This window comes from Platalea leucorodia (genome assembly GCF_965183815.1).
Source record: "Platalea leucorodia genome assembly, chromosome: 3".
NCBI classification, from domain to species: domain Eukaryota; kingdom Metazoa; phylum Chordata; class Aves; order Pelecaniformes; family Threskiornithidae; genus Platalea; species Platalea leucorodia.
The window spans coordinates 41,928,086-41,948,978 of record NC_138825.1 but is presented as its reverse complement, the minus strand read 5'-3'; the positions used below and the strand labels follow the sequence as shown (position 1 = coordinate 41,948,978).

Here is a 20,893-nt window from a genome sequence, read left to right as displayed (position 1 = left end):
ATAACATCATGCTTCTCTGAAGTATTGAAATGTTTGGAGTCAGCATCCTTGCTGGTTTTTTTCAGACCCTGTTTTGTTTTTTCCATAGTCTGTGTAGCCCACGCTTTGATGGAAAGCAGACTAGGCTGTCACACAACGCCCATTTCCATAGCCAATGTTTTTCCACCTCTAGGCATATATCCCTTCTGTCCTTCATGGTAGACTGCTTTGTCCACAACAGCACCTCTTTGTGGAAAAGGCTTTCCCCTCCTAAGCATCAGGGTCTTTAGGCAGAGATTTGTTAGTATTGTTGTTATTTCTTGGGACATGTGAGGGGACCTGGGCTATCATATGTTACAGATCTTTTTCCTTTTGTACGTTAAGTTTTCAAAGTCTGTACTGCAATTCAGAGCTGGTGGGAGGTTGGAAACCTTACTTTATATTGAATTAGAACAGCAAACAAAACGGTAGGCTGTATAGCATACTACTACACACATTAACTAAGGCTGTGCTATCATTTACAGCTATATCCAGAGCAAACTACTTGGGGATCAAGGAAAGCAACGACGGGTGGGGCATTGGAACTGAAAGCATGAGAGGGAGGGACAGACAGACAGACACACCCCCCACCCCCCTCTCTCTCTCTGAGGTGGAACAGGTGAACAAGCCTCTGTATACTGTAATAATCAGAGAATGTAATAAACATGAGGGGAGAAGAAATTGCTCTTTCTTTTAAATCATCCTGTGCAAATATCCAAGTATGAAAATATTCTGTAAATTTTTACACTTAATGTTTCTTGCCTGTGTCAAAAGTCAGTCCAGGCACACATGTTTTTGAAGGCTAGGAATTATTCTATACAAGAATAATTACTTGTTAATGTAGAAACTGTATCACTGCTGTGTTATAGAAGCAGCTACTTTCAGATGAATTGATGAAGATGGTAAATAAGTAACTGTTTCATAGTAAATAGTACTGTTTCCAGTGTGGACCCTTGAGTGACATCACTCGTTACTGGTTTCCACTTGGACATGGACTTGGACTGTAACTCTTTGGACATGACCATCCAGCAATTTCTTATCCATCTAACAGTCATCCATCAAACCCAGATCTCTCCAGTTTAGTGGCAAGAATGTTGTGGAGGACCCTAGCAAGGGCCTTACAGAAGTCCTGGTAGATGACATCCGTAGTTCCTCCCCTGTCCACTGATACAGTCACTCCATTATAGAAGGCCACTGGATTAGTCAGGCTTCAGGTGCTTCAATTTTATTACCGTACATAAAATCTTTTTTTGTTCCACATTGCTACTTTGCCTCCTGCTTACAACCCCAGGAAAAGGTTGGGGCTCAAAGTGCAGAGAGGGGCTTTATGGCCTTGATTTTGTCAGAGCTCAGATTAGACAGTTCTTAATTATTTCTTCTAGAATTTAACAGACACTGGTAAGCTCTCTGTCTTTTTATTTTCTTTTAGCTTTTTTCCTAGTATTACAAGATCTACTCTGATAAATAGTGTTTTCTCTGGTCTGAATAATAGGACAGTGTTTCCAATAGAAATTGGTCCTGTTCAGTCAGGGAGGAATCGGAAATGCAGAGATGGATGGAGTTCCCTGCTGGGTTCGAGTGTTCATAGGTAAACGGTATCCTGGAGAATGCTGTGCTTTTGTCTGACACCAAGACTTGCTGCTAAGGTTCAGATTTGGAGTGTGACAATTTTAGGGGTGTGAATAGTTGCATCTAAACAACAAAAGAAGCCAGAAGCAGTTCCTTGGCTATACAGCTAAGTGATACAGCGTGACTGACATCCAAGTGCCTAACCAGTCCTTTTCCTCTTTTTGCACAGGGTAGCTGTGGCCAGACTGTATTGAAGACAGTTACTGAGGCATCTTGCCCCATAATGCTGCACCTGGGCACTGTCTGGGAGAGTGCTAGTTGTTTTGTGCCAATGTGAAGGACAACTATGCTAACAAATAATTCAGATGATACCAGGTACTGTTCAAGCTTGTACCATGCCCCTCTTTTATTTACGAATATAGTCAGCAAGACTGCTTTATAGCCTGAGAGTCTGTTTAACGTGAACATGCAGCATGGATACAGCGTGAGCAATGTAGAGAGTGGTATGCCTAAAAGTGAGATTTAAGCTTAATATGTCTGAAGCCTAAAACAGGGATACAGAAGCCCTGTATTCCAATAGCTGGGAAGTTTGCTAGACGCTCACAGTCACTCAGTGCCAGTGCTGCTTGGACTTGCAGAGCCGTAGTTGGAGGCACCAGGTAGTCTGTCTATGGTGCTGGCTATGCCTTTGGTATGTGTGTACAGAAGACTGGGAGCTAGGGGCTAGTATCTGTGATTCACTGCCCATAAAAACAAACATTGACGGAGAGAGACCAGAAAGAATAAGAAAAGCATTATGTACTGAAAGAAGATTCTTTTATTTCAGTGCAGTACAAAGAAATAGGAGTTACTTTGCTTTCAATGAAAGTACTGAAACTAAAAAATGAAGCAGATGATGAAATACATTTGTGTAGTACTAGGAATCCTTGGATAGCAAAGCAGTGGAAAATGATAGCTATGATGCTGCAGCATTAAAATAAATATTTACATAGCTTTAAACTAATGCATTACTTCCTTGATTTAGTGTTATATCATTGGTAACTTAGTTTCCAGCAGTGTCAGGTATTACAACTGACAGTGCTGTCTTAGCCATCAGTCTGTCAGCCAGTGATTTCCTTACGTTTAAAATGCACTGGTACAGCAGCAGCACTCTGTACCAAGCCACATCTCCAAAACTTTAGAAAACCAAAGTCAGCCTCTTTTTTTCTTCCAAAAGAATGAATCTGTTCAGTTCTGTTAATTACATTGAACTTTGGTTATGTGTAGTAACACTGTAAACAGTGGGCCCAGTTCACAATCAAATAACATGAACTTGTTGCAGTGAGGTCATGAGAAAGTATTGTTTAAAGAAAAAAAAAAAAAAGATTGCTACATTGTCATCCTGCAACACCAAACACAATAGCTGCTCAGTTTTGGACTTTTTCAATTAAAGCACTTTTTTTTCAACTTGAATCAGGACAGGTCACCTGTTTTCCTAGTAAATGTAGATGAGTTACATTTTCAAAGGTATCAAAACGTACTGACATAGTGGTTTGCAGCAGAGTCAATAGCCCCATTTACAGACTCAGTGATTTTTTTTTTTTTTTTTTTAAATAAGTAAACATTAATTACACAGGTATTGCTGTGAACCAAGCCCATTGTCTAAAGGAAGCACATTTCTTGCTAAATTAAGTCTTTATATAAGAACATGTTTTTATAATGGATTTGAATAGCTGCTGTGTAAGTTATTAAAATCATGTGTCTTCCTGCTTGCACTTTGTACCAACACAAAAAATGGATAAACATGCAGTAAAATGTAGCATCGTTTAGAAAATAATGTGTAAAAAAACATTCAGTATCTTATATTAAAGCATTTACACTGCATAGGCATTCATATAAGGATATAGTATAATAAAACTCATCAAATATACAAGCATGCAGCAGTTGCCTTATAATTCACAGTTCTAGAAATGACCACACATTGATTTCCTCAAATAAATATAAATTGGATTATCCAAAATAGATTTTGCAGCCACTCTCCTTTGCAGTGGCAAACTATGTTCTTGTGTGCATTGCAGATACTGACCTATATAACAGGCCTAAGCTATGCCACTGTATTGTACACATCTGTGATAAATACTGTGTTTTGAAATAGGAAGGATAATGAGAAGTTATCCATACTTCTCGTAGTAGAACTTGGAGACTCTGCAGTGCTTGAATTGAACAAAATATATAAGCATATTTATTGTATTCTCCTTAGAGAGTAACACTGCAACCTTGCCACGTATCTAGCTACTGCATAAGCTGGCCATGCAGTTTTCAAAATAAGTTTAGACAGATTTTTCTATTTGATATTTTATTCCATCAGAAGAGGTATAGTAGTAAACTTAATATAGTACATATCCTTTTTGCTCTGCAAACTTTACAAAGGACTCCTGCTACGTTCAGATTGTGTAGGGAAATACAATGCAATGCCAAAGTCACACTCAGAGATATAAAATATGTTTGCAGAGGGGTGGTCTTTCTTCATTTACTCTTTTGAAGGTGGTGGTGCTATATATGATGGTGAGCTTGGACCATCTTAACCGTTATAAGATGACAGTACCCAGATTCGATCCCCTCTGTGGCCAAATGCCACCTGGAAGGTAAAGCTGAGGTCGTGTGGCTTGAACTTGTCTGTGGTTTTGACTTGCTTGTTATTGCCTAGCTCAGCAGGTTAACCTGGTGTGCGACTCCAGCACAACAGCGAACAAAATACCTGGAGGCAAGGCTTGTGTTAGTTGTGCAAGGTTTGCAAAATTGGGCTCTAGATCCTGATACAGGTTTTGGATGTGCCAAGGCAAAATCGGATTGAGGAGTATGACTTAAAACCTTTTCCCTGTCCAGGTATTTTTCCAGTAGTGCCTGCATTCTGCTTTTGCCCTGACTCCCCTTGTCTTCATACATAGTAATTTGTGTGTCTTTAAACAACGTGTGCATGTACTTCCCTTTTCTGAGCACTTCGGGTAAAGCTAGTGGAAGTAACCTTGTAGGATGTTACAGCACCGATGATGCAAGTTGCAGGGATTCGTCCCTGTGTACGAAGCAGCAAGGGATTCAGAAACAGCATGTAGGAAGTAGCTTGAAAAGGAGACGGACAGACAAGAGGCAGAGGGGCAGATAATGGAAACATTTGCCAGTGAAAAAGGGGAGTGAGGAAAGGGAAGAGAGAATTGGGGCAGTGGTTGCTGTTCTCTCTGTTTAAAAAAAAAAAAAAAAAAGTATAATCATCTCTGGAATGTTTAGTTCAGAGAGAAACATTGCTCTTTGTTTTTTAAAAAAGTGAGCTTTGGCACACATGTAATGTGGGAATGAGAAGGCAAGTAGATGGCTTTGGTATGTGCTGTCCGAAACTGTTACATTAATGTACTTCTGTGCTGTGGCCAGGAGTTTACTTTTGTGGTTCGTTATTCTGAGTCTCTTTATGTGTGCATATTCCTATTTTCTAGTAAAAGATATGTGGCCCTTTCCAAAAAGAGTTGTACTATTTCCTGTCAGTCTTATCTAAGAGTAGGACAGCAGTGGAACAAGTCATCGTACTAGAGATGTTCCAAGCTCTTCTGGCGCAGATACTCATTTTTCCTTTGAGGATGTGTCTCTGTGCATATGCGTGTGTGGAGCCTCGCCTCTGTGTTTGGAATCTGATACAAGGACATTTGAAATCTGAGATGGATATGGGGGCATCTGAGTGCTTTTATTGTATCAACTGGCACTTGGACAGTGGGCTTACAGTTTATTTTAGTTAGCTTGCTTGCTGCCATAGATGTTGCTTTTCTTCCTTTCTCCAGATTTGTTCACTAAGATCTCTGTGGTGACATCTGAAGACACAAATGCTGTGAGAAGTGACTATTTTTTAATGATTATTAGACGGTAGGGTCTGTATAAATACACACAGAACCCCATTTTTTTGCCTATCTTTTAAGCTGTATACATCCATAGATCATCATAAGACTTGGAATGCTAAAAGCTTTCTATAACATACATATAAAAGCTAGTGGTTCACAGATTCTTCACTGCATCTCTGTCATATTAAGAGCAGCAGTTTAGATGTGGGGACTGTCCACAAATGTAACAGCGTTTTGGTTTATAAATTTCAGCTTCATTAATCTGACGTATTGCACTAACCTCTCATTCTTTTTCCAGTTCTCATTTATTTTTTTAAATGTTGGCAAAATGTTGGTTTTGATCCTGATTTCTAATGCATTTTAATATTTGTACTGGGTTCTTTGGGTTCCTCACTGAATCTGCCATTTATTTTTCTTTCCACAGGGAAAATTCTTATAATCTGGTTTGGAAATGTCTTTGAAGAATCTGGAGATTGTTAAAAGCAGATGTCACAGATGTCTTGAGCATAGTGAGAAGGAGGAAAAGGAGCTCTCCCGAGAAGCCTGACAGTTTGCCACAAAGAAGTTGGTACTAAGCTGTGAGCCCCAAGTTCCCACAGGTATGCACCACCTTTTGAGAATTAATAGAAGTTGGATGCATAAGATCTTTTAAGAAACCTCACCAGCTCTATTTCTAGTAGCAACCTGGGCTATTCCTTGAAAAGAGGAGACAGTGCATTTTCCATTTTTACCTGCCTCTTCCACCCCTCTTACAAAGTGAAGAAATTAAATTCAATTCTTAAAGACAAGGGGTGTTTGACCTCTCACCTTTTCATGCTAAAAAGTCAACCGCACACTTGAGTCATTACAAATCTAGTTGTATGGTAAAGAATGGTTTACACTAGAAGAAAATGAGGCCACCAGAAGAGGTATTTGTATCACCAGAAGAATCTCTGCTGCATTTAAAGTTTGCCAAACGTTCTCCTGCCTACAGTCTCCTCTTCTTCCAGATTTTGCATATATGTCTCTCCAGGTGAAGAATTACATGAGGCACCTGGAATGATGTGTTTGACCTCCTTTATTACGCTTTCTCTAGTATCACATTAGGTGAGGGGGTCTCTCAAAGAGGGAAATGTGCAAAAGCACGTTGAGCAGCCAGCAGTTTTCAGAAGCAGCATGTAACTAAAAATATTTTGTTCTCTTTGCTCCTCAGGCAGTGACAAGTGAAAACCTGGACTGGGTTGCTGAAGAAATAGGAGACAGTGAGAGGACAAGTGAGATGAGGAGAACAGCCCTCCGACCTTTAGAAAGAAACAGGTGTCACTTCCAGAAGCATCCTGCTTTTCTGTCACGTTTCAAGAAAAACACTGAATACAGGTACAGTGTCATTCGAAGAAATACGCATAAGGAATAATGTGGAATACTTGAATACTTAGCAAATCCACTTGAAAACATTTGTTAGCAAGTCAGTCAATAAAATGTTGTTCTACACACTGCCATTTGAAGAGCTTCTCATCTTATGTGTTATATGCTGTCTTGCTTAGACAGCGCTACATGTAATGGTGCATGCCTTTAACATAAAGATTTCTTCCTCATTAAAATTCCCATTAAGTCCCTCAAAGTTATGTTTGAAAATAATTCCAGCTTCTAAGTCATTTATGAACTTTATATAGTTAGCACTTCTGGGGCATTTTTTTTTTTTTTTTCATTTGCATGTGATTAATTTATTGAATTTGCCTGATACTTGTGCTTAGTTTTCACCAGTTTATTAGGAGTATGGTATCTGTCTGACTTGACTGTCTTTGTATATTAAGAGAACATATGCAAATGCTGCATATGATGTGAAACTTGCAGGCATGTGCTATGTAGAAAATCCTTGCTTATATAGCACTAGAAACTTCTAATGTAAAAGGAAGAGCCCCATTTCAAATACTGCTTTACTTCTTAGTACCTGGCTACATAGAAATTGATGGGCTTTTTATTCATGCTGATTTCTTTCTGTTAAGCATAAGTTTGTAATTGTTAAAGGTTCCCTCCTCATTCTGAAAACAATTATTGGAGTTCACTCATATAAGGGAGAGCAAGGTGGATGCATAAGAAATACAGGATTTTGCAGGGAAAGGAACAAATGAGAACATAGCCCAGAGCTTTTAGGCCAGCACCCAGTCCGTTAACTCAAGTCTGATTCAAGTTGGTTTGCCTCAGTAGCTATTTTCGCCCCTTCCTCTCTACCCTTATTACATTTTATGCTGTTGCAGGAGGGATGGATATTACTGTGGGAGATGCAGTGCCCACTATGTGTTGACACAACACCATCGCAATACATACAATTTGTATTATTCATGTTTGTGGCCATGCAACATAAAGGAGCACAAAATAATCCTCTGGAATGCTACAGTTGTCAGCCATTTTATTATATTTTGTTCTATTCTGTAGCCTGAATCAGCCATCAACCTTATTTCTGTTCTAAAAGGGAAAATTATCATGTTCACTTTACAGGATTAAAAAGATTTATTGAGTCTTCCTGTAAAATTGCAGTGTAGAATTTGTTGTGAACAAAATAGAGCTGACTCCATTGACTATAGCAGAGTAATTTGCAGCCAGCATTGAATTGTGCTCTTAAAATCTAATTTTAACAAGGTTTTCAGAAATAGGCAGCAGTAGCTTGATTTTTGTCCTATGTGTATTTTGAATTTTAGGGAAAACCTAACCTTAGTGTGTTAATGCAGTTGTAGCATATGAATATGGAATAGAAATGTGTTTTCATGAAAACCCAATTTAAGTTACTGTGTTGAACCACTCAATACAGCTGGATTCTTCATTCAAATTCTCTTGAAATTCCTGATCTCAAGATAATTCAAACACACAATTCTCACAGACTTTTTCTTTGAAGCCCATGCAGGGCTAATCCAAACAGGAGGTGCAATAGAAAGCTCCACTGTATTGTAAGACTGGAGTTTATCTACTGCAGCATCCACAGAGCGTAAAGCACATGAGTTCTTCTTTTCTTGTCTAAACTATTTTGAATGAGGTCTCTTTTACATGCTAGTTTGGCAAGCTTCTAAGGCATTTGTGCAAAGTGATGATGCAAGAGCAACCTGATTCAACACTGAGAAATTCATAAATAACATCCAGCAGTAATTAAAGTGAAAAACTACAGCTAAGAAAAGCAATCACTTTACAGTATCAGTTGAGCTACTATACTCTGCAGTGTAAAAAGTGGAATATGTTTACTGGTGCCTTCAACTCAAGAGGTATCATTGTGACTTTTAAATATACCAAGGATTCATTCTGTTTTTTACATAGATTGAATTGGATTAACAGTGATTAAAAAAACATGAATATATATGTAGAGAAAGGATAAGAGTGGAAGAAAAACATAGTGCCAGAAATTACCATCTGGAAACTTACTATATACATGTAGTCAGTATTTTTGTATTAAAATGAAGAGTTAATTTTGAAGTCCAAAATGGTTTTAGGATAACTTAGCGCTCCCTGTAAGGCCCTTCTCAGGAGTCAAGTGCATGATATTCAAGATGGGGATATTTATAGAGGACTTCAGTTTGAAGAACTGGAATAGCCAGCTGATGTCTTTACCATCTTGATGCGAAAGTCTGCACTATTTTCAGTAAGTACACACTAAAGTCACAAAAAAACCCTATAAATTGTTTGTCTGGATTTCTCCTTGGATTAGGGTTAAATGGCAGGTAAGATTCACACAGAGCTTAGTTGTTCAGTTTTTATGTATGCAAAACTCCAAGAAGTAGTAGAATTTAGGTAGCTAGTAGTATAGTGCATAATGCATAGATCTTAAAAAGCCTCAGAATGCTTTTTACTTGTTTCTCAAGTTCTCCTCTGAACCACCCACAGAGCCTGGATTTACTAGAAGCAACACTTGGCCCTGTATTGTGTAAAACTTTGTATAGCACAGCCTCAAATTCAGTTCAAAGATGCTTTTCCCCCCCCTCAGAAAAGGGTGAGGAGAAAAAAAATTGAACAAAACCTTAAATCTGTTCCTGTCAGGGTACAGCTATGGCCGTTGTGCTGTGGCACATAATCCATGCTTTTCTGGTCTTCAAAGAGAAGGTGAGAGTAGTTGTGGATAGTAGTTCATGCTTCAGGCAGAAAAAAGTGGTAGCTGGCCCAAAACAACTTGAGGCTTAACATGCAACATTTGTGAAGTAGCCACTGTGTGATTTTTGACCTTCACCCTATGCTTATGCTTTTGATATCAGCCAGGTGTTGGGGTGATTCAAATTTTATTTATTTTTACACCTTGGCAGGACAGAATAATTCAGCTGTGCTGTGGATTAGTTGATAACGAAGACAGGAGTAATTTGTGAATTTTAGTTCTAGAACTGGGCTTGGATAAAAATGCTCAGGTTTAGATGTGCTTGTGGTTTGGACCAACATCTCACATTCAGTTTTTGTCTTTTTGTGACTCTAGTTTTAGGTACTAACCTGTAAACATCACAATGCGTCATCGTCTCACTTAGGAAGTTTGCGGTATGCCTCAGTACTAGATACAAGAACTTCAGCAGGACTTCACGTGAGGAACAGTTAAACAAAAGCTTGTATGAATAAGGCACTAGTAAATGTTTGCAGCAAACAACAATTACAGTCTATATTCTTTAAGAATAAAGCCGTTCTGTTTAGGAAATTGCCTTTAATATGACAGAGTTACCAATGCCAGTTAGAAGGGGGATAGAGAAAGTGCATCTTCTGGATTATGCCTGTGAGGTCTGTGAGAAACCACTGAATGCAAATCCCTGTTATGTTTGGAAATAGCCTGTGCAATGGTGATACTCGGGAGAGCTAAAGCAGGAGGAAACTGGTCACGATTCTGATCCCTGCTAAACCAATGTGAAATTACTGTAATGGATTTGCTCCAGATTTCTTTACAGTGGTAGAAGGATCTGAAGCCAGAATCGAGGCTGCTGTGGCAAATCTAGTTAAACAGTAACAGTGCTAACCCAAAACAAATAATTGGCTATAATCCCCTTAAACAAACAGCTTCAAAAAAGAATCTGGTATTTTTAATTTCCTACTTGCTGAAGTCCAAGGATGCACTTTGTCTTTTGGCTAATGTAACAGACCAAAGCCTTCCGTAGTACTTTGGAGCTGCTGCCATTCTAAACAGTTGTTATTAAAATATTAATCTATACTTTATAACAAATGAAACTTGAGTCTGCCAGTCCGTTCGTAGGATGGCTGACCACTATTTCACATTAAAAGTTCGTTCAAAAAACCCCAAACTCTTCCATTCATTCAGAACATACTGCCACTTCTGAAATGTACTTTTACATAACAACTCTTTTGGGGGGTCATTGAAGCACCAGAATTTGTTTATCAAGCCAATAAGAATGCATTTGTAAACTAATGGATCTGGTTAATATTCATGATGGTATTTCCCTAGGATCTGCCCAGTAAAACTACCACATCGGAATCATTCATTTCGTATACTAAATAGAACGTCAGTGGTAACTCCAGTCCGATTTCATCTCTAAATCCTGCTTTATAAACAGACACCTCAGCTTTATCATCTGACAAATTTCTGTTCCACTCAGATCCTCGATTATTTGTGCAAGATGTCATTTAAAAAACTTAACACATTTCTAGTATCCATAACGCAACAGGGAAAAAACTACATTGATTCATTCTCTTACATTATTGCCATCAGGTGCTACAATTAACAACTCTGGACAGTGGGGTTTTTTTGTTTGCTTAGGTTTTTTCATACCTTATGTGAGGACTTGGTATTAAGTTTATCTCAAGCTTTAAGATCACCCATCCGTGGGGACCTCGGAAGCTTTACAAATGTCTCAACCGGCTTTTAAAAATGTGGTGGGTTGGTTTGTTTGTTTGTTTTGGGTTTTCTTTAGCTTTGCCTCATAAGACTAAATTCATTGGTGGTATATCTTGGCTGAAATTTTCACCAGAAATTATTAAAATGGACTAATATTTATTTCTTAAACAAAACAAAAAAACCCCAACCAGTAAATTAAGTGCTGGGGATCTCTCTCCCACACTTGCTATACATATGCTAAATTATGTACAGAAGGAAGAAAATACAGGAATTCCTCTTCACAAAGATCTTTCTTTCCTTCATTGCAACTCAGGAAACTTTTTTTCTTCTTAGACACTTGTTTCTATATGAATGTCAGAATATATGCTTTTCTATGTGTGTGTGTGGAGGCTAATAAATGGCATGTGTTTATCTGAATATTAGAAAATGCTGTTGAGCATTAGAGCTGTGCAGAATCTTTTCTGTAAAAGTTGACAACTTTAAAAATTTGTTATGTCATTATTTTCAGTAAGATGATGTAAATCTTGGCAATTGCAAAAGAAACAAACATTCTTTGTCAAAAGTGTGCCATTTGCAGTCATAACTAATTTTGTGGTGTGTCTCTGGCTGGCAGTTTGAAGTTGTGCATATGTTACCTTACTAGAATTTCCTCAGCTGTGCTTACTTTAAAATAAACTTGAACTTTTTTAAAACTTTGTAAGTGAAAACTGTGTTTTGAAAGTCAAGATGGGTTTCTAACTTGTTCTTAAGATTAAAATAGTACACTGGGACATGGTTGGTTTTCCGTCTCTTTTTGCCCACTGCTTTTGAAGCGTGCCTTCAGTAACATACAGCCAGATGAGAGAAGTCTGCATTTTGGAAAAAAGTTCTGTGAATATTTAACAAAATGCAGAACGCAGTTTGCTTTCATGGCCGTATTTCTTCAACAGAAGCAGAAGGATAGTAATTAAACATTTTTATTATGAAACTAAGCTATTACAGCTCTGACTAGAGAAAAATGTGTTGTCAAACAGTTACATGTATTTTTTTAAAGAGCAAATTCACACTTTCACAAAACAGTTGCTTCTTGGTGCAGCTTAGTTGTGTTTGTAGAGGCACACTATTAACACCAACTGAAACTGTGGCCTAAATGAAGGCATCACGTTTCTGTTTGTGCTGATATATTCACCTATATGGATGACACTTTAACAAAAAATGCCATGTCACAATTTTTTTTTTTTTTTAGTAAAAGTTAGGAAAGAAAAAAACTTCCAGGTGTAAAATCAAACAAAATGACTATATGATAATTTAACAACAATTATTGCATGATTTTGCATAACCCTTGGCCTTCCTAAAAAGCAGCATTTGATTTTTATATATGCATTGGTTTGATAATGAGTCATCACGCAACTGCTGACTCGCACTTGATAAATATTTAACTTGGGGAAGAAATTTTCTTGAGATGACAAAAAAAATCAGTCCTAGGTCTTTGCTATTAATCCAGATATTTTCATTGTTAGATGAAACATGTATAATTGGAAATAACTGTTATGTTGAAAGGAATCCACATTGATTAAAAATCCATTTATCTGAGAAGCTTTTGGGATTATGACTAATTTGATGAGGCCAACCCCAATCCCTCAAAACCTTCTCATACTTTTAGGAGATGAATGAATTATCAGTCATGTAACTCTAATGTCTTTTAAGGCTAGTTAGAAGACATGGAAGAGTGATACTCAAACTAAATGCTCAAAACTAGGAAGTATTTGCATGACTGGGTATTTGAAGAGAATGATTTATATGGGTAAAACTTTGTTTACTCCTTTATGTTTTCTAATACAGTAAACCTACCATCTACTTGTATGTCAATGATAACTAATCTTAGAATGTCATTTCATAGCTTGAATCTTGGTTTTGCCTCAAGGTTCATTCTAGCCAGGAGGGCAATTAGGGAAAGTCCTAAAACTGAAATAGAAAAATGGACACATGCTGTTAAATTCAAATGCGGAACATTAAAATTAACATGAAAGCAGAAATGACATTCAGTGTCAGAAGTAACAAATTTGAAAGTCTTAAATAATTCAATATAGAGAATATAGTTTAGACAGTTTTTACATAAGTGTGCTTTTTACTAAAAACACCCCCCCAACCAAACTTTTTTTTTTTGCTTTTTAAGTCTTTTGTCTGTAAATACGAAAGAGGGCTACACCCCAATGTAATTCTTCATTGCCATACTGAACAGTGAAATAGTCTTTCTAATTCACATTGCTCATGGCAGTCTTATTTGATGTTGCTCTATTAAGTTTGTGATTAAAGCAGTTTGGGATTTTTGTTGGTTGTAAACTTTTGGCATAATGTGAATACCAGTCCCTTTCAAAAACAGCCTTGAGTTGCTTAATGATGCTCGTGCTGTTCCCCGCGTCTGCTTGGTTGATAACAAGGCCAGCTCCGGCATTCTGCGTAAAAGCATTTCCTACCCAATCAAAATTACCTACAAGCAAAGGCAGGAATATACAGTGAGTTTCTAACATTAAAAAAAAAATAAAAGAAGCGATCTCCCTAAAGGCAATCCAGCAAGACACAGTATCATTTTCCCCAGTGCCTACCTGGGCAGAGACGGAAATAAGTGTTCTGTACAGGTGGGAAAGAAAAAACTCCACTACGTACCAGTGTGTAGGGCAGATCGTTTCTGGAAGTTTAACAGCTCTAATCCTTCATAAGTGACAACAGGTTCTTTTATTTATTCAAAACTAACTTGCTCTTCCTTTTGCATATATTGTATTATTACTCCATTGACTTTCCTCATCAGCCTTTTCAGTGCCAAGAATGAAAATTTTTTTTTTTTTGCCATATAAAACAATTTAAAGTAGAAGGAATAGAGTGTTTTCTCCATAATGCTGAGCCAAACCAATAGATCTTTTACAGGTTACCCAGTGATAGATACTATTTCAGCAATGAAAAACAGGGTTTACTGGGTTTATGCCAGTTATTACCACCTTTGTTGAAATTTAAGGTAATGAATGAGCATTTCAAATCCTGGTGAACACAAGGCAAAGAGGATAATTGGATTAATGGAAAACAGGTAAATCAAGTGTTTCAGTTATTTCTTTTTATTTCACTAGAACTATAACAATTTAAGTTATACATTTATAACATGCAGTATTTTGGAGAAAAAATGCTGTTACTAGAGGTCATCTTTTAAAACAGTATCTGAACATACATAAAACATGAAAGTATCTGAGAAATTTATACCCTTTCTTTCAGCATCATTTCAAGCTGCTTCAGCAGGAAATGTTAAGAAATCTAAAGTTGTCAAGGATGGTAAATTGAAGCCTCGTCATAAGGGACATTTCTTCTATGCTTTCAAGTAGAAGATATATCAGGTCCTTAACACGCGTTTGGATTACTTTCACACAGCTTTGATTCTTTCTTTTATTTATATGTATCTACAGATGTAAGGACAATGGGAAAGAAAAAAACCAACTCGGCTAAGAATCCACGCTGTGTAGACAAATTATAAGTTACTGAAATTTGGTCTGGCTATTGGAAGGAATTTAAAATGGAGTAAAAAAATTATTTGGGGGGGCTCATAAAGCATTTGGGAGACAAAAGAGGAATAAGCTGCACTACTTGAAGTGAAAAATAGATTTGGATAGGTTAACAGAGAAATGTCTGTGTGCTTAGAGCCCATCAGGGTGAGCTTTTGAGAGTAGCTCTTGCTTGTAGTATCTCTACGCTACTTGGGATTCTCCATTCTTCATGTGTGCACGGGCACGCTTCTGCGTTGCAGCCTTTGCCCTCCCCGCCTCTGCGATCACCGGCTTTAAGCCCTTTGCAGTAAGTCAGGGTGAGGAAGTCAGCAACTAAAGCATCGAGCTGCAGCATACTGGAATGCACGCTTTCTCTCTTGACTTCATAAAATCTCATGACTGATTTTTTAGTTCAGTAGCAGTTTTCTGATCCTGCAGCTCATGCACAGTCCAAGCAGTCAGATTTTTTTAAAAAGTAGTTTTTAGCCTGCGTTCATTGAGCATGTGACGGATAATGGAACTTTTGCTAGGTGCCGTACAGCAACTTTACTGGAATACACCTTTAACCCAAAATACCAATTAGGTATGTAGGAGGTATGTATATTGTATATATACCAATTAGGTATGTTAGGAGGGTGTCTGAAATGTCATTACAGTAAATGGAATAAGACTTAAGAAGATGAGGATGAAAGGCATTTGTACAGTATTTACCAGGACTGACCATAGCTTTAGTAATAACATGGGAAATGGAGAACTGTCCATCTTCATTGGATTGTAGAAACAAGAGAATATGTTAATAATCCAATCTATTCCTACTTCATAAAGTGTGTTGTATTTGTGTTTTCAGTTTGTTTTTAAATACTGAAAGCAGAACATTGCTTTTGAGAAACTGATTCATAGGGGGAAAAAAAGTTTTTAAATGAGAAGAGGCTCAAAGCTCAGTTTTCATCCAGGTTCCCAAAGAAAAAAACTATTATTTTAACTTAACAAGCATATCAACTGTAGATTCCTCATTTACAAACGGGTGTTATTTCAGGCTTTTGACTACAAACTAGAATTTCTTGAGGTTACTTACCAATGTATGCAGCTCCATCAGTCACCATATATTTGTTGCGATTTAATTTGGGAAGGGAAGCGTTCTTCTGTTCTTTAAGAAAGCATGCACCCTCCTCCTCAAGGTCAAAGAATTTCTGCCATAAAATAGAATGGAGTGCACAGGTTAATGAGAACTGTGCCATAATGGACAGAAAAAATATGGTCTGTTCTCTACTCTTTATTGAAAATGAATTAGTGCTACAGAACAGCTTGAGTTTTTATAGCCAAGCATTAATTTTAATAAAACACTGCACATTGTATTTCTTACTAAATTCTCATAGTTTGTGATACTCGCTATGCCTTGGCATTCTGAACTATACAAAGTATATGGCTACCGCAGACTAAAAGCAATAGAGTGCCAGGGAGTAAGGGCTGTGAAATGAACAAAACACCCCCCCGTCTTCGTGCTCTGCATGATAAGAGCCAGGAGCTTTTCTTTAGGTTATTTCCTCATTCATCAAGGGACATTGGGGTTTGAAGTCTGCCTCAGGATCCGGACTGGCAGGCACACCGACAGCTGAATTCATACCTTTATATTACCCATTGCATAGTTTCCAACAGGAAACTTGCCGATTTCGGAAACTTAGAAACTTCTCAGGATTCAATCTGGTATGGAGAGAAATTTACCAGACAACAAGAGGAAAATGCATCTGTTTTACCCTAAAGCGTGAAGTCTGAGTTAGATTTTTTTTTTTTTTTTTTAAATTTTTTGGAGCTATATGCACTCCTTGTCTGCATCAGTGCCAGGCAAAAATGAGATTTCCAATACAAATCTAAGTATTGTTTTTTTCCTCAAGGAAACTAATATCTAGACACAGATTCCAAAACCAGAAGTAGAGAATAACATAATGAAGGAGAAAGTAAGTATTTACTGCCCGACTGGGAAATTTTGATTGAGGTGATGGTAGATCCTCAGAACAAACCTAATTTACAGTATATTACTGAGGAAAGCAAGTGGCTATACATTGCACCCACTTAAGACATTGAAAAACAGTATTTAAAAAAACCCCACCCCAAAACTCCTTGATATTCTTGGGGGTCTGTTTTCCATAATGCAAATTTCATCTCTTGAACCAGTGCTCTTTTTGATACAAACCTTGAACGAATCCTTATAGGATATGGAGGTTATGTCTTTCAGAATAATCTCACCACTTTGAAAACCCAACTGTAAAATACTGAATTCACTATTGAAATGTAGTGATCTCTGTGGTAGACTACCTCATCAGTTTGGTTAGATCAAATAAGGGTGTACGCATAGCACGCAGGCCGTAGGTGGGTTTCAAGCTGATTTGCAGTAAACTGCTCGACTGTTACAAAATGTGTTGTTACTGATGACCAGGAACGCCAGCTTTAGGTTTTACCACTGGTTGCTTCAGAACTGCATATAAATACTCGTTCAAAAAAATCTCTCTTCTTAATCATCGGTCTTGATGATTACAGCTTGGTTTTCCTTGGAGAACTCTCCTCTAAGTTCTGAACAGGCTTATCTGCAATTAGTATTACCAAACCTAATTAAAATGGTTTAGTTGCAGACAAAAGGTAGAGTAGCCCAGAGGCTGCTGTTCATCTATAAACAAGTTATGCTGTGGACTCTGTCAGAATCTCTCTCTTCCCCATTGGAAAGTATATGGGGGTAATATTGGGGCTGAAGCAGGTTTTTAGTGCATTAGAAATAAAATTCAAAGAGTTTGTGTTTTTTCAGTGCCCACATACTGGATGGTACTGCGGAGCAGTTTTATAACCGCTAACTATCACAAAGGTGTTTCCTTAAACAGTCTCTGAATTTCGTATGTCACCGCATGCCTACTTACCTGTACGTGGCATTGTTATCTTCCACAGCTTAATTTTTGTAGTAAGTTCATATACTAGCAAAATTCCAAAGGTAGGTTTTTGAATTTAAAACCAAGCACAACAACCCAAACTGTTTGAGTGGCTGCTTTATAAAGGGCATTAAAAAAAGATTATTCTGTGTAAAACTGTAGTATCTGTCCTTTAAATTAGATTTATATTGTATATTCACATCTAACTAAGCTGCATGGAGAAATCATGCCTTTAATTACAGATCTTTAACATCACTAACAACTACAGCATTGCACTTAAAAAATTAGAACAAACCAACTTAGCAGCTGTAAAGGGAAGTTTACTACTGGATATTAGGGGTTAGGTCCTAGACAACATCAAGACTGCAACTGTATGCCTGAGGAACTGCTCGGCCGATGTGCACCCGCCACAGAAAGTATGTACTTGGCAAGCCAGAGAGGGATCTGAATCTTTCTGAAAGGGTCCTGAATTTTTGGATAAAGCCAGACAAAAATGGTCATGTTTTTCCTGGTGCAACAGAACGGGAGTGGAGACAGTTGGCAGCCATAGGGTACCTGCAGTAACTCTTCACGGGGATGTGGAAGATAGATAGTGTGTGACTAATACTAATATTGTAGGGAATAGTCTCAAACCAGCAAATGGGTAAAGTATTCAATGCTAGGAAACAAAATGTAACAAGCTGTCGTCTTCCCAGTGGTAATGAGATTTAGCAAAAAGTTACATACCTTGAGGTAAAAAAAGTTAAGCACAATAATCATATAAGCTTAGAGTTGTCTGTTTGAGATAGATTCAGCAGATGTGCTGAACTGAAAAATCATACATTAGTGTTCTGTTTCTACAATAACTTTGTAAGAGAGAAAATTTCAGGTTCAGGCAGGAAAAGATAGAAGGCTTGAGAATGTAATATGTTCTCCAGCAAGAGCAGAGAAGCCATTAACTCCCTGACAATACAGATACCAGCAGGGAAACCCATCTGCCCTCACAAACAACGCACAAACGCAGCTTAGCTGAGCAAGTGAACCAGCACTGGCGTCAAGTAGCACAGCTTAACGTTCTCCAACACGCGCCTTCAGCAGAAGTACTGCGTTAGTAACACACCACCTTCTGCTACCATTTCATCAATCTCTTCCATCCTCATTTAGGAGTTCAGAGCTTTAAATTAGTGCTCAGGAGCAAAGGTTTCACAGTTCATTCATAACACCTTGTTCACTCGTAGGGTATTCTGGCTTTCTGAGAATTAGCGAAAGGTTCGGTTTTTGCTTCCTCTTACCTTAGCAGGAATACACCTGCACAACTCAAAAATAGCTTCATGTGGAGGCTCAGGAACAACTTGTGCTGCAGATACACGGCTGTTCCGTGCCACTGCCACTCCTTCCTGGTCTCCCGTTGCCTAAATACACTTTGTTCTAGTTCATGCTTTCTGTGGGCCCTCCAAAAACACCCACCGTTCTCTGCTGAGCACTGCGCCCAGCAGAGCTGGCCCCTTTCTACTGCTCCTTCCAGAGCTGGACTGAGCGTTCTTGCACATTGGACATAAAGGTCAAGCACACAAAACTTAAGGCGTACTGGAATTAAGGTCCCAAGATGCACAACGGTGAGCTCTTCACCTTGAGTTTGTCCTTTATGATTCAAGCTTTAATTTCATGACCACATGTGGTTCAGTGCAGAGGACAGAGCTCCCTGAATGAGCAGCAGTTTGGTACGCGGTTTACTCCTCAACACCGGGCTGTGTGCTTACAGCATTTATCTAGTCCTCAAACAAAGCTCTTCCCTCCTGAGTTCTTCCCAGTGATCATTTTTTTCCGAGTACTAATACGGAGTTTGCGCTCTCAAAGCAGTTTCAGTTGAATCCAGTGATTATTAATGCTTATGTGAACTGCACTCCAAGTGAGACGCAGAGGAATGCATAACGAGGGACTAAGCGTTTTCTAACGGCATTGATGACGTTAATTGCCCGGTATTATCAAAGTTTTGTGGCAAAAGAGAAAAAAACCCCTGCTTCTAGATAGAGCACGCTGTTACGATTCAGTGTTTGCAACTAGGAATTTGTGTCTTGCAGTCCCTGCCTTCCTGACCTCCACAGCAGACTGAAAAATTACCGGCCCAGTGGCTGGCGCTGGGTTTTGATCAGGACACTGCTAGGCGTGGCACGTTTGCAGTGCCCTGTTTCTAACAATATACTTGCAGTTAGGCAATACCAAAACGTCCATTAGCCTGGTCAGAGACCAGGGGAAATCAGGAGGAAATTCCCATCTAACAGAGAAATTGTATCTGCCCAGCCTTCGCCGAGATGGCCGTGTACCTCAGGCTGCTGCCATTGGCGACACAGCGTACCCTGCAGCGGCAGCAAGCCACTGGCTCTCGCTGGGAACTTCCTAGCCAAACTGGTCTTTCCGTAGGCGTTCAAAAAAAGAAAACAATCACGACAAGGCATATCACAGGGATCAAAAGCTAAATGAAAGAAAAAAGTTACTGAATATGCTTCGTAGGACTGAGATACATTATCCCCAAGAGAACAGAAGGAGGGGAGGGTGCCATTTCTGTCAGAACAATACTGAGGTTTGGGAAAGCTTAGCAATTTTAAGTATAATTTCAATCAGAATTTGTAACTTAAGGTTCTCTTAAAATTTCAGTGTTCTTGTGTAGAAACACATACAATACTTGTCTGCATGACAGTCTTTGCCGTACAGAGTTTAGTTTGACTTCAGGTTTTTTCATACCCAAAGCAGAACCAAAAGAGAAGAGCAGAATTTTCCAGTGTTTCCTTTTTACCTTGTTAGCCTATTCCCTCTCCCCCATACACACACATAGTTTTGTTTCACTTTGATCCTGGTTAGAACAGATGAATACAAAAGAAATGCAATTTAAAAAAAACCAGTGCTGATCTGACATGTTCTGTGAAGTAAAGGAGTGTCGTGATGGAGCCTGTGACACAGTTTCAGCCCAAATCAAATAGAGACCAGTAAACTCCGAGCCTTGGGCTATTACAGGTACCAAGGCTTGTTTAAGGCAGGGACTTACTCAGTGCGTGGAACACGTGAGGCACAGCACAGAGGTACTTTACAGCTACTTACATCTGGGGCGGTCTCATTTTTTTACTGAAAGTTGTATTTGTATTTTCTAACTGCAGATATTCTAGCTAGACTATCTACCTAGAATAGATGTCTAGAAAGAATTTTTTTCCTTTTAGCATTTAGTTCTTGACAAGATAAATTCTGTACTAAAGATTTTAC

At 38.4% G+C, this 20,893-nt stretch overlaps 1 protein-coding gene across 2 annotated transcripts in view; it reads right to left on the bottom strand.

The window, feature by feature from the left end:
• Positions 1–13,469: 13,469 nt before the first annotated feature.
• Positions 13,470–20,893, bottom strand: part of PLD5 (phospholipase D family member 5) — a gene marked incomplete at both ends in the record, with an annotated part of 187,182 nt that continues 179,758 nt past the window's right edge. For both annotated transcript variants that reach the window (XM_082306453.1, XM_082306454.1), the window contains 2 exons: positions 13,470–13,705; positions 15,820–15,934. In XM_082306453.1, the coding sequence (XP_082162579.1) occupies positions 13,470–13,705; positions 15,820–15,934 (351 nt within the window). The remainder of the gene's footprint in view (positions 13,706–15,819; positions 15,935–20,893) is intronic.